Source organism: Leptinotarsa decemlineata, unplaced genomic scaffold, assembly GCF_025532065.1.
Source record: "Leptinotarsa decemlineata unplaced genomic scaffold, Ldec_3_MD MMD2_tig00078422_RagTag_RagTag, whole genome shotgun sequence".
NCBI lineage: Eukaryota > Metazoa > Arthropoda > Insecta > Coleoptera > Chrysomelidae > Leptinotarsa > Leptinotarsa decemlineata.
Window position 1 is genome coordinate 22,904,242 of NW_027412747.1, and position 15,065 is coordinate 22,919,306.

General features: G+C 38.3%; 1 protein-coding gene across 1 annotated transcript in view; it reads right to left on the reverse strand.

The window, feature by feature from the left end:
- Positions 1 to 15,065, reverse strand: part of LOC111514623 (fatty acid synthase-like) — a 59,240-nt gene that overhangs the window by 28,653 nt on the left and 15,522 nt on the right. Inside the window, exons 6-10 of the mRNA XM_074186007.1 lie at positions 13,249 to 13,526; positions 9,988 to 10,334; positions 8,751 to 9,399; positions 6,396 to 6,648; positions 4,768 to 5,036 (exon numbers count right to left, since the gene is read on the reverse strand). Coding sequence (XP_074042108.1) covers positions 4,768 to 5,036; positions 6,396 to 6,648; positions 8,751 to 9,399; positions 9,988 to 10,334; positions 13,249 to 13,526 — 1,796 coding nt within the window. The remainder of the gene's footprint in view (positions 1 to 4,767; positions 5,037 to 6,395; positions 6,649 to 8,750; positions 9,400 to 9,987; positions 10,335 to 13,248; positions 13,527 to 15,065) is intronic.

Sequence of the window (15,065 nt, forward strand, 5' to 3'; positions counted from 1 at the left end):
ATATAAACTAAATTCTTAATTACAGTAATGATAACTTAACTATTGCAAAAGATAAATAAACACAAACATTCCTTCTATTCATCCATGATCCAAATCGAATGAAACTAATTTTCTATCCCAACCCATATTCCCCCTTTTCCCTCACAATGTGAACTCATATGCCGGATTCATATACAATTCCCCAGACCAAGATGACAGTCACATACCACAGAAGCAACCTTTCCCCGTTCCTTCTGTGTTCTGGTAACTTGCCCAAATCATTCCCTTTCGTCCCTCACCACGCTGTCTGCCCATTCATTCGCAAATCGTATCCATTCATTCTTTTTCCAATTTGCATCCCTTAGTCTCATTTTGCCATTCACCCTCTCCATTCTTTCATTCCACACTCGCCATCCAATCCTGTCCCCTATCATACATCTATCAATCATGTGTTCTGCTGTTTCCGGCTCCCCATACTCACACGGGCAGGGAACCTCCGAGCCCAGGTTAAATCGCGCCAGGTATCCCGGGAAATTCCCAGTCGACCAGTCGCCCAGTCGCCCAGTCGCACCCCTCCCCCATTCCCTTTGCCATTCCCTCTTGATGTTCTCTTTTATGCGCTTTCTCTCATCCAATTTATTGTGTATTTGTCTTACGTGTGCCTGCTCTTTGTTCGTGCCCATATGGGCCTGTTCATGAGCCTTCACGTTTCCCATATTGCCGGCTACGTGTCCCCTCCTCCATATGATTTGGGTACGTACTCCCCTTACTCTTCTTTCCTCAATCATCGTCTGTACCCTTGCTATCGTTTTATTCACCACTCTTCCTGCATTCACTCGTTCTACATCCATAGCAGAGTCACTAACTACTTTCAAATTCTCCTCCATACTCCACATGCCAATCACACGCTCTATCGCTATTGACTCTGCTTCATTCTCGCTACTTTGCCAGGTGATCCTTTCATTCCCCGTGATCCATTCATCCCCTCCCGTTTTATACGCCCATCCTATTCCCATCCTTTCTTCCTCCATTATCGCTCCGGCGTCCACGTATACTTCACTCACCTCCTCTCCCTCCATCTCCTCCAGCAACTCGTCTTCATCTTTCACTCCATCTTCTATCTTCCTTCTCCCATTCACTCTCCATTCATGATATCTGGCCCATCCTTCTATTTGAAGTGGCGCCATTTCGGTGATGACACTGAGTGCCGCTGTTGGCGTCGTTCTGTATGCTCCACATGAAGCTAACAGAAACGGCCTCTGTGCTGCACTCAGGTTTTTCACCCTACTATCATGTGCTCTTTACCCCCAGACTTGTACTCCATACAGTGCCGCAGGTTTAGCTACCCTTTCATATATCAACCTCACACATTCTCTCTTTAGTCCAACATTCTTCCCTGCCAGCTCACTCAGTTTCTTCCTTACCTCTTTGTGGTGGTCTATGAACAGAAGTACTGTGTCCACCACAATTCCGACGTATCTCACACTCGTTTTTTGTTTTATCTCTCTTCCATGCATTCTCAGCACCGGGAGTCTTACATCCTTACCAGTTGGTATGAACATGCACTCTGTTTTCCTCTCGTTATACTTCAAGCACATCTCTTCCTCCCATGCTTCGCACTCACCCCATACCAAATGTCAGAGGACAGTGGGACGCACATGGGGTCTTTCACCCCGTGTGGTCACCTGGATCTACACTGCAATAATAAGACCTATGTTAACGTATGGAGCCATTGCATGACCGAAAGTTCTACAAGCAACGGCCATCCAAAAATTATATCAAATACAGCGATTGGATTGTTCAAACATCACAGGAGCGATGAGGACAACACCAACCGCGGCAACAGACCTGTACGTTAAGGTGGTTGCGTTAATGAATATGTTACGATTGCGTACGGTTGGTGAAAACCTCGAAGTAGGAATAGATCAATTGAGGCTGAGCCTATGGCGCAATATCTGCTGCAGACAACCAGAGATGCAAATTAACCCAGGTTTGTGTTTAATAAACCCTACAAAATGCAAATAAAACGTAACACACAGTCAGATGCTACAAATGCAATACGCATATATACAGACGGCTCAAAAACCAAAAAAGGCTCAGGATGTGGAGTGTACTATGGACCACTAACCCTAAGAATTAAGTGGGGAATGGGAAAAATACCAGCGTAATCCAAACAGAACTGGCTGGTATATCAATCTCCACAAAAGAAATAACCAGGAAAGGAATTTCTGGCAAAAACATAACGATCTGCACTGACAGCAGACAAGCCCTATTAGCCTTAGGGCTAGTACTAGAATGCCACCAAGATTTAGCCAAAGCCTCGGTAGATAATAAAATCATTCTGAGGTGGGTTAAAGAGCACGACAGGAGTAAAGGTAATCGCATTGCCGACTCTTTAGCCAAGGAAGCGGCTGGACTGAGAATTTTAGGACCCAGGCCTAAGGCCTGATGACTTCGACAATTGCGGAACCAGCCAAAAGTTACAGCCATGCTCAATCCCTAAAGAGATGGGATGGAATCAAAGTCGGAAATTCCTGTTAAGCGTAGGAAAAACCTACACTTAACAGTAGAATTTCCGACTGGACACTGTCAACTTAGGAAACACCTCCATATTATGGGACTAGTGGACACACCTTTATGCAGGATGTATGAACAGGAAGATGAAACTGTCAGGCCTGTCTTATGCGAGTGTCCGGAGTTATCGTCGATATAAAGGAGATGTCTTACTGACCTATCCACCTTCCTGGAAAGGACAGGATGGACGATGACCTAGGAGAACAACTCCTCGGGAGGATGTACAATGGGTCACATGTGGCCTGAGTGCTGTGAGCCTACACTCCCCCTCCTACTCTACAGACTACTGATTTACTAAAAGCTAATTAATAATTCGGAAGGTCCAAGGTAGTAGTCATCACACCACTCTCCTCAGCAATTTACCATACTGATCAGATGAAAAAAATAATGAAATCGTTAGGCGTAGTATTTACATATTCACTCAGATTACGCTAAGCCCAGTGATTTTATTATTTTTTATCTGATCAATACCGTAGATTGCTGAGGAGAGTGGTGTGATGACTGCTACCTATGACCTTCCGAATAATTTTTCAGCTCTCATTAAATTATTTGCATTATGTTTTTTTTTCAATAAAACCGTGTTACATAAAAATTCTATTCACTTGTTTCATTTAGGCTTAAGATATATAATATCGAATCCTGATAACGGAAAATTGTATGACCGCTATAATCAATTTCACTAGTTCGGACTTCCATTGTCTACTATATAAAATGATTCGAAATCCCTGAAACAACTAAAAAAGAAGAATTAAAAATGAGATAGCTGAAAATAATAATTATAATAACCAAAATAAACCTGAAATGAAATAATAGTGAAATAAAATACAAGTGAAAATAGAACAATTGAATGAGAAAGAAAGAAAATAAAAATGAAAAGTGAAGAGATTCCAAGTCACGTTAGTTCACGACGTTTCGATTGTTAGTATCTACAATCGTCTTCGGGTGATGACTGGACTTATTCCTCCGAGAGATGACTATTTATAGGTCGTTCGAGTACTTTCACTTATCCCCGCTTTCCATTTCACTGGTTCCGTGGGAGATGACCGTTTTGGCGGAAGTTGGCCATTTTTCACTTAATGATGGGTTTCCATATGTTGCATATTTCTACGCTGGCTTGGCTGAATACGTTGTTGGACAACATGTATGCGGCTTCCTTGAATTTTCTCCTAAACCAATGTTCCTCTCTGTGCAAGATCTCAGCTTGGGACCACTCGATGTTGTGTTGATGGGTCCAAACATGGATTCATTGGATTCATCCAACCACCATCAATCGACTAAAAGAGGAATCATCAAGACTCTATTAGACCGTGCTTTTGGGCTCTGTAATACGAAGGAAGGTCTCGAGAAGGAATTAGACATCATCAAAAATTATCTTCAACGGAATGGCTACTCCAAAGCGATGGTAGAAAAGACTTTGGCTGGAAGACAGCAGAAGCCTCACAAGGAAGAGAAGCCGTCACTTCCCTACATCAGAGGATTATCGGAGAGGATAAGAAGAATTGGTTCCAAGTACAACATCAGAACCTGCTTCAGATCCGGTAACACTATCTGTAGCAGCCTCACGAAAACCAGGCCACCAAACGCGGACTGCGATTCCAAGAATTGCATTTACCGGAAAATCCTATATTGATAAAACTAAGAGGCCATTGAATGTTCGCATTGCCGAGCACAAGAAACACACACAGCGAGGGGAAACCAGCAAATCAGGAATAGTAGACCATGTTTGGACCCATCAACACAACATCGAGTGGTCCCAAGCTGAGATCTTGCACAGAGAGAAACATTGGTTTAGGAAAAAATTCAAGGAAGCCGCATACATGTTGTCCAACAACGTATTCAGCCAAGCCAGCGTAGAAATACGCAACATATGGAAACCCATCATCAAGCGAAAAATGGCCAACTCCCGCCAAAACGGTCATCTCCCACGGAACCAGTGAAGCGGAAAATGGAAAGCGGGGACTATTATTTCATTTCAGGTTTATTTTGGTTAATATAATTATTATTTTCAGCTATCTCATTTTTAATTCTTCTTTTTTAGTTGTTTCAGGGATTTCAAATCATTTTATATAGTAGACAATGGAAGTCCGAACTAGTGAAATTCATCATGAAACATTGTCAATCACCTTCAAACACCGCTATAATCGTTGTATCGCCCTCAAAGGCAACTATATTGAATCAACTTAGCCTAATACTTTCTCATCCAATCTGACATACCCATTGTGTTCTGATTCTTCGATTTCACCAGAAAGTTGAACGAATTCTCTGGTCACGTCTTTCGGCACGCTGATTTTTCCTGAAGCGACTACTGACCCGCCTTCGAATACTTCGAAATTGCCAGACTGCTTGAAGATATTCACGATGAATTGGACATTTCCATCGTCCGGTAGTACTGTTGCTCTTTTGAATTTCACGTCTTGTATCACTACGGGCAGCTGCTCTATCTCTTTCAGGTGAAATTTGGCCAAAACCCTCCATACCAACTCCTGAATAAGAAACATGATCAGGAAAAGTATAGTCGAAGTAAACGATATTGTGAACATTTAAAGTTGGAGGCACTCTCAAAGGCCAAAAAAAAACAATACATAGAAATGAACCGGCTGCGAAATAGTCCACGTGAACTGCCGAGTTGGCGGTTCGTATTGGATCATTTTTACTAACCGCGTTTTATGATTGGCTAAAGAGTCATAGAATTGAATTTGAAGTCATGTTACGATGACGAATAGAAATCGGAGAATGCGGGGATGGTTATTGCCGTAGTGTTCAGTTCAGGAACTGATCGCGATTTAGTGTTGGAATTCGATATTAGTACAGTTATAATTACTTAAAATGTTTGTTATCTGTTAAAAATGTGGCATCCTTGGACAAGTATTAATAGTAATAACGAGTCTGATAACAACGCAGACTTTTTCCAGTGTAGTGATTCCAATAGCGATGGTGAACAATGCGAAAAAGAGATACCAGTGAATAACATTCGGGTGCATTTGAATATTGAATCACAGAGAGTATGTTTCAATGTATATAAGAATCTACATCTCAAGTTTGGTTTCGAGGGAAACAAACTTTTATACGTAACATCAGATTTGACCGAAATTCCTTCTTCAACTGTACAAAAAATTGTCAAAAACAAACCTTATGACGCGATGTGATATATACAAAAATACATTTCTAGAAAATTTAAACAATAACAAAAGCAACATTAGAAAAAATGTTACTGTTAGGTAAAATGATTTCGAAACTGAGAGCTATTCTTCATCTGATGAAAAGCTGTTTTCCCCATCCCTAAACCGGAGCACTGTCTATCTTATTAGAATATGAATGGACAATAGGTTCATTGACACTTTTTTTATTAAAATGAATGAAATCTACACAAAGTTTGACGAATATTGGCGAAAAATAATTACTAATTAATAATGACTAATATGGCTCAGAGTACAATCACTGTATGCGACTGTCAACGTTTCAAGTGTTTCTGAGCACCCAATTTCATTTTTTACACAGAATTTGATGCACATCTGATCCATTTTTTTCGATAGCAGAAAATCACTGGACAGACAAAACACTTCTAACTTTTATGCCTCTCACCAACAAACTAAACATCTGACACAGTGAACATATTTCTGAGACGAGTGTACCAACATTTAAAAAAATGAAAAAACGCTAATAGAATTGAACATTCCCTTATTTTTTCAACAGCCCACGTATACATCAAATCAAATAATATCCACTCCTCAGTATGAGGAGTGGATATTAATGAAGGAAGCTTTTTCATTTTCCAACCAAAGTCTAAGGACAGAAGTATTCTCTGTTCACAGTGCTAACTCTATTTTCTGATTTTTACTTACCAAATATCCAGTGGCGGGCATTAAAACCCTTCCGTCAATATAATGTCCTCTGAGGTAGGAATATTTCTCATCCGAAACGTTGACCGAAATAACATCGCCGAAATAGTCCAAGTGTTTCCATACATCGGCGAACCACGACACGCTGTGGTCCCATTTTACTAAAGGAGAAAGCATTTTCGTTCCACGTCCCACAGGAAATGAAACTTCCGGATATAAATTTCTGAGATTCAGTTGCGCTCCTTCGAGGTACACCCTGGAAATCGTAAGAGATATCATCAGTACTGAATTGACAATTCTAATCTGAATGATGAGTCAGCAGGTAGATAGATACTCAATGGGGATTAACGTGAATTATTGTTAGACTGTTTACAAACAAGGCGCAGATTCAAACTATTTTCCATTTTTGGAGACCCGTGACCCATTTTGGAAGACCTATGACTTACTGTGGGTCACGATATCAAAAAATCAGATCTCAATTTTGTTCTCAGGTGCTCTCAAAAACCCTGAGGTATGAGTTAAAACCATTGTTAAGGAATATTCGAACTTTTTTCTATTTTTGGAGACCCATGACCCATTTTGGAAGACGTATGACTTACTAAGGGTTACGATATCGAAAATAAGATCTCAGATTTGTGCTCTGGTTCTCTCAAAAACCTCCAGGTACAAGTTAAAATCATTTTTCGGGAATATTCAAACTTTTTTCCATTTTTGGAGAACCGTGACCCATGTCGGAAGACCTATGCCTCACCATGGATCACGGGAAGACCTATGACTTACTATGGGTCACGATATTGAAAATCAGATCTCAGATTTGTGCTCTGGTGCTCTCAAAAACCCCAAGATTCAAGTAAAAACTATTTTTTCAGGATTATTCAAACTTGTTTCTATTTTGGAGACTCGTGATCCATTTCGGAAGACCTATGACTTACTTTGGGTCGCGATATTGAAAATCAGATCTCAATTTTGTGCCTTAGTGCTCTCAAAAGCCCTAATGGGCAAGTTAAAATCGTTTTTCAGGGATATTAGAAGTTTTTCCAATTTTTGGAGGCATGTGACCCATTTTGAAAGACCCATTACCTGTTAGGGGTCACTGTATCGACAATCAGACCTCAGATTCGTGCTCTGGTGCTCTTCAAAAATCCATATACAAGTTAAAACCATTTTTCAAAATAATTCAAAACATTTCCAATTTTTTGAGACATGTACATATTTTGAAAGACCCATGACCTGCTCTGGTGCTCTCAAAAAATCCATATACAAGTTAAAACCATACTTCAGGAATGTTTGAATTTTTTTTCATTTCTGGAGACCCATTTTAGAAGACTCATTACCCACTATGGGTCACAATATCGACAATTAGACCTCAAAATCGTCCTCTGGTGCTCTTAAAATTCCATATACAAGTTGAAACCATTTTTGAGAATATTTGGACTTTTTCCAATTTTTTGAAACCAGTGACCCATTTTGGAAGACCCATGACCTACTATGGGTTACAATATCGACAATCAAAGCTCAGATTTGTGCTTCGGTGCTCTCTCAAACCCGCAGATACAAAAGATAAAACCATATTTCAGGAATATTCGAACTTTTTTTCATGTTTGGAGACCCGTGACCCATTCTGGAAGAGCCATTACTTACTATGGGTCACAATAACGATAATTAGACCTCGAAATCATGTTCTGGTGCTCTAAAAACCCCTAGATATAAGTTAAAACCAGTTTGGGAATATTTGAACTTTTTTTCATTTCTGGAGACCCGTGACCCTTTTTGGAAGACCCATTACCTACTATGGGTCACGATATCGACAATCAGATCCCAGAATCGTACACTGGTATTCTCAAAACTCCCCAGATACAAACTAAAACCATTTTGAACTTTTTCCCATTTTTGGGGACCCGTGACCCATTTTGGAAGACCCATGACCTACTATGGCAAATAACTAAGTGGATTTTTAATAGTCAAAATGGCTGATCGCATTGTTTAAGCGTTAATGCAATGAGCTTTCCACTCATCAAACTTTTTGGTTCTACTAATGAAAAACCTCGAGTTTCAAAAAGTTTAACGAGTTCTTAGAAGCTAATGTTTTGTATTCATGGTCCTTTTGAGAATGAAGAAGCGGAATTCTACCCTGTGTGCTTGGAGACTGGCAAATGATAACGAAATTACAAAATTTTATGAGCATTCAATATTCCTTACTCTCTATAAGTTTCTGAAGAATCCTATTTTCATGATATACAACAATGTATAATGTCAATTACACGAATAGTCTCATGCCACTGTGAATGCTGTATGTATTATTCTGTTCTGTTCTGTTCTGTAATATAAGTTTTAATTGATAAAAAAAAATCAACCTACCTGCCGATAGCAGAAAGAAGAAAGTGCTCGTTGTCATCGGCCAGTCTACTCGCTAAGCCAACATTCGTCACCTCCGGCCCTAGTTCCCTCTTCAAAATAGCTTGCAAGAGCGCGTGTGGAGCGACTTCCAAAACCACCGCGTCTTTCGGCACGTGCTCGTACACCCTCGTGAAAAGTACTGGGTTCAAGAAGTTTCTGTGGTAGTACTCCTGCGTGCTGAGTCCCGCCCAAGGTTCGTCCATCTTATCATCAGGGACCGACGTCGAAATCCATCTTTCTGATCTCGGCTGGACCGTTTTGATCACCCCTTTGCACATATCCATTACCATCGGCCCTGCATCCTCCACAAATTTCGTGTGGAAGGCTATCCCGCCCGTATCGACGATCTTTGCGAAAACTCCTCGGGACTTGAGGGTTTCCACCAGGTCTCTCATAGGTGCTTCCAGACCGGATATGGTCAGGCTTGATTTGCCGTTTTCGCAAGCTATGAACGTGTTTTCAGGCAGTATCTTCTCCGCTTCTTCTCTGGTGAGACCGACGGCGGCCATGAGTCCCTTGGGAAGCGGCACCGAAATGCTGGCCTTTCCTCTGGCATACGACAGCAGGACAGCTTCTTCAGGGGTGAGCGAGCCGTCAGCGTACCCGCAACCTGTGAACGTCAAATGGTATTATCGCTCTGCGACAACAAAACTTGTTGAAAAAATGGTTGGGGCTTTCACGGCATGGTAGGGGGCGAGGTGTGCTCCGCCATAGTCAACTTGTCCGTTTGGCCTAGTCTGCAGTTTGGCCATAGTATGGCAGCATATCTATTGAAGAAATGGAAAAAGTCACCCGGTGTAATATATGCAAAAACTTTGGTCAGTACCTATTCAAACGGTACTCATTTAGAAAGGGGACTGGCGATCCCCTACGCCAGTAACCAGGCTGGATATCAACGGATTCGACGGGGTCGTCAGTGCGATAATGGATGTGTAATTTGTGAAGTTCATATTGAGGGGACTGAAAGAAAAAGTTAATGAGAAAACTTAGGGTGGGATCATTGCCTCCTGCTAGACAGCTGCACCTCCGGACAAAGCTTCTATTCACTATGGAAAGAAGGAGTCTGGCCAAATGAGCTCTAAAGAGAAGCAATGGCCATATAAATTAAAGAAGAAGAAGCCGACTTCAAGGTGGCGCGCCAAAAGAATTATAATTTCAAAAATATCCATGCTTCGATTAAAAAAAAGTAATCACTCACCGATTTCTCCCATAGAATGGCCAGCAATTCCATCTGGATAGATTCCCAATGAGAACAGAACGTCCGTTAACGCGACTTGGATGGATGTGATCGCAACGAAGGCATTCATAAAGTTTTCGAATTGTTTTGGCGAACTGTCCATTATTACGGCTTCCAGGTCTAGGTCGAAAGGTTTTAAGGCCTCGGCGCATCTTAGAAATGTATCTCGGAATACTTTGATGCGCATCAAGTCCTTGCCCATTCCCATCCACTGCGAACCCATGCCGGGGTAGATGAACCATACCGGCCGCTTTTTGGGGGGACACTTCTTTATTTCCCTCGCGGGCTTTTCTCCCAAGATCACGAAACTGAATCAAAATGTAACAGAAACATTTGTGATGAAATGAAAAAAAAACTGCTTTACTCTAGTTATTAATATATTTTCAAAAACTTCAAAACAGTGCAGTGTTAAAAAGAGTGAAATCTGGAAAAATTTGATGGTGGAGTAAAGTCTCTGGAAAACAATACGAGGTATGTATTGTTTTCCTACGATATAATATACTTGTGCCAGTATATAAATCTCTCCAATCTTGAGAAAGGAAAAAGTTGCAGAGAGTCAAATCTGCTAAATAAGGTGGCTGAGGCATGATTGCGGTGTTTTTGACCAAAAAATTACAAACAAGTAATGACAAGTGAGCAGGTACATTATGGTGATGCAAAAGCCATGCATTGTTTTTCCGCATTACGGGTTTTTCCGGTCAAAATTCAGCAATTTTGGAACGAACCTCGCTGCCACACGCTTCATGTCCAAAATGTTCAAAAAAATTGCATGGCATTGAACCGATATGCCTGAAATTCCTACCATTATGTTTCTATCATGTCATTTTGGTGATCAAGCTAGAATAGTTGACTCACAGATTTTATAACAAGTTGAGACTGTTAAACAAAAAAAAGTGATTTATTTGCAACCAGTTACAGGCAATGCTATTATTACAGGGTATATATGAATTAAATATTGAAAATAATGGAATATAGAAATGTATAAAAGTAAATGCTAAAACAAAGTATATATAAAATATCCATATATGTAGAATTTCAAAAGAGGAATGAAAAATTGAGTATGTAACACAAAAAGTTACAAATTATGCAATGTAGCAGTGCTAACACAAATATTATTAATAGTATTATTATAGTATAACAATTTTCAATTGAAGGTAACTCATATACAAATTGAACTGAGAGCTAACGGCAACAATGTTAGATGTTAAAACAAAATTCTTACCGGGGTCATTTTTACTGTCTATGCACCGCCATTGTAAATAATTGAAAAGTAAGATGATTCCATAAAATTTGACCCCCGTAACAAGATAGCTTCTGCATATCGATAGGATGTACGAGCGAATTGGTGAACCAGTTCGTTAAATACTTTGAGACATCGGTAAACTGATCAACACTTCGCAGGACTATTATATTTGCGTCCTTAAAATGCCATAACTAGTCATTCGGTTTCTTCATTATCAAGCGTCCTACATAGGCGTAGTGTGTTCTGTTTCTTGTGAAGGTGACTTTGTTTTGTATTTATTAAATATATTTTATTATATTTATTAAAAAGACTGTTATATTCATCAACTTTAAAATATAAGATACAGTTGGCCGATACTTGTTTTTAAAAATACATTATCATAGATTTTCATCACATTCACACTTTATTGTGAGATAATTAGTTGACCTAGTCATTAAACTCAGGTATAAATGTTCGTTAAACTCAGGTATAACTGTCAATAATTAGTTCCTGGAATATTATTAGTTTCTAGGTAGATAGTAATATTTCAAAAAGTATATATATAAATCACAATGTATGTAGAATTCAGTTTGTTAGTGAACACGCTTGAAAAAGCTACACGTGTTGCGGATTTGTTAATCTGTTCTAGTGAAAATCTCACAATAAAGTGTTTTTCAAAACAAATCAACTTTAAAATAGTTTTTGAGGTAAGTAAACAACTAACAAATTTCTGAATAATATGATTGAATTTTATTATTTTTATAGTATTAAAATGGATGCCGTAACATGTCCAAGTAATGTACAAAGAAAGCGGAAGTTCATGTCGTTAGAAGAAAAACAGATTGTCTGTAGAGTGTAAGAAAATTAAAAAAATACACTCCGTACAGTGGAAGCTGTAGCCCAGTGTTAATTTTTAACGGGAATATCCGTGTCGACAATTGAACGCATTTTACGTGAAAAAAAGGTAACTGGGGGAAGCTTCAAAAGTACATTGTCGTGGTAGAAAAAAAATTGAATTGGACGAGTACCAGAAAAATTTTGTACACTATACCATTCATTATTTCTTTTTTGAGAATAAAGCGCCAACCCTCGAATCCATCACCAAGTTTCATTATAGCCGTTATACACGAATGACCTTTTTTACTGTGTATGAAAGACCAGAAAGTTGAGCTGTCAGATAAAATATTATTTTCAAGTATGTTTGTAAATGGGAAATGTTCCTCCTGACGAAAATCAAGCAGTTTCCATAAAAGAGCTCTAAAACAACGCATTTTAAACCTATCATTTCAACGTTTTTCTTAAAAAAATCATTGAAATACTTAAAAAAGAGGAATGAAATAATGCATTCAACATTTGAAGGAATTCGTTTCTATTTCACCATTTGGCTAATAAAGGACACTGTTACCTGTATGAGACAAACAAAGATGACATATTTCAGAGGCGTGCTGTTCTCTTTACTTATGTTCCGAGTTCCGAGACATTCTGTGACATATGACATTTTGTGCACCTAACCTATCTTCCTCTATATAAATAAATAAGAAAACAACTGTTGTTTATGTGGCTTGTGGAGGTGGTATTGAACTATAATTTATATTTTGCCTCAATTGTTGATTTATAAAGATAATTTTCATTTTTCAAACTAGAATATCTAGGTACGTATAAATTATTTCAACTTGATACATGCGCTGTTGCCAATATGTGAATTAGAAACAAATCCCTTTAAAGATCAAAACCCAACATTTGAAACATCAATTTGAATAGTTTTCGAAGAGAATTCGAAAAACTCATGGATTAAACTCAACTTTATTTTGTTCAAACTTACATTAGCTGTAATAACCCAAATTGAGAAACATTCCCCATTCTCTATATGCTGCATTTATTTTAGTTTTGACAGTTTTTCTCAGATCCAAAAATTGAAATGCTATTTTATATTTGTTATAGTTTTTATACGCTAATTTCTTCTTCTTTATATAATGATTAATAATGTAACGAAATCTTACCCTCTGTACGGATGTCCTTCAAAGTTATTCTTGTGAATTTCATCGACGAGTGCCAGGAACTCTTCGTCGTCTCGGCCGTCCTCGACTCCTTTCAAAAAATGAGCGACAGCTTCTTCTGTTCTACCAGATACACAAACTAATCTATTTTTTCGACTCCCAACGTTCTTCGATTTTTCCTTTTCGAAGGATTTCAATACGACGTGGGCGTTCGCCCCTCCAAAACCGAAAGAATTCACTCCCACTAATCCTCCCTTCCAAGGGAGGTTTTCCGTCACAACCTGAAATCATATTTGTCTTCTCTTATCACTTCAATAACCGGAATTTCAAAGGGGATTTGCAGGTTTTATATCTACGTTTCGTCTACGACTGCGGGAAATGTAAATATGGAGGAATGAAAAAGTTCATTCATCAGTTAGATGCATGTTGAAAAAAATCCCAATTTTTTATTAGTTATGTTTCTGTTGCGTCAGGAATTTTTACAATTTGAGAATGTACATAAAAACCGTGAGATTTTTCAAACTGAAAACCGCAATTTCTGTTCACTTCTTGAGTCTATTGTTGAAGGACTTTAGAACACATTACCTGAAAAAATCCGAATATTCTGATATGTTTTGACATATTTTTTCAAGTTTTGCTTCAAAGCACATGCTTACGTGTATAATATGAATAATTTGATAGTTATTTGCTCAACATAACAATTTGAATAATATTGATAACAATAATCCTCAAATTTTTATTTTTCATCACCTCTTCTAGGTAGTCTGTCTTATAACCTTGAAAAAATGTTCAGCCACTTTGAACATGAGAAACTACCTTTCAGAAATCAGAATATTGTTAATGAGCTTTTTATAAATTGAAGGTCAAAGAATATGTTATGAATTTATCTAACGTGGTTTATTACATCCCTTGTCCTAGTTGTGAGCAGAAGTATATTGGACAAACAAGTAACAGATTGAAAGATCGTATTACTTCTTACAAGAGGGACATTAAACCAATCTGCGACCTTTCGAAACACACCACCGTCTCAGATCATGAGCTCTTCTTTGATAATTTACAAATTATAGACAAGGATATTAATGTTTGTAAAATAACTATTTTAGAAATGTGTCATATTTTGAAAGATTCGAGTAAAATTAATTTCAGGGCAGACTTCGAAAGTCTAAGCCTGATATATACATATATTCTTAGTGTGAATAAAGATAATATATTTAATACATTTAACAATGCATTCATTGAAATCCCTCACTTTCATTTTCTATCATGGGAGTTTCACTCTGTTGTTCTGTGAAATCATACTGGCAACACTGTGGTGATCAGAAAACGAAATTTCTGTCAAGCACTTTCTGTCAGAATTCATCTGTCATTAATAATGTCTGACAACCTGTTGATTTTAACTCTGAGTATTCATTTTCATGTTATCAAAGCCTTATTTTATCATACAATTTCTGTATGTGACACATGTTTTAAACCAATTTCATTCTTGATATACAAAAATGAGTTTGCTAACTTTGGTTTAACCTCACTTTCGTAATTAATGACATAAGTTTTGCAAATTTTTCTAATTAAATTAATAATTGTTCTCAAAATAATAAAAGAATCGAAAGCTTGAACACAAAAAGAGTTTCTCAATATATCTGCCTCTGACTGCCTGATTTCACTTTATTCAATAACTACGTTATTCATATACAGTGTATTTCTTTATTGTCCCCCCCCTTTCCATTTATTTTTTTTCCCCAGATGGGGAAATTTCACTTCAAAATAAAGTATCCATGCATTAATTCCATTATCCCAAATTTCAATTTTTTCAGTTGGCCCGT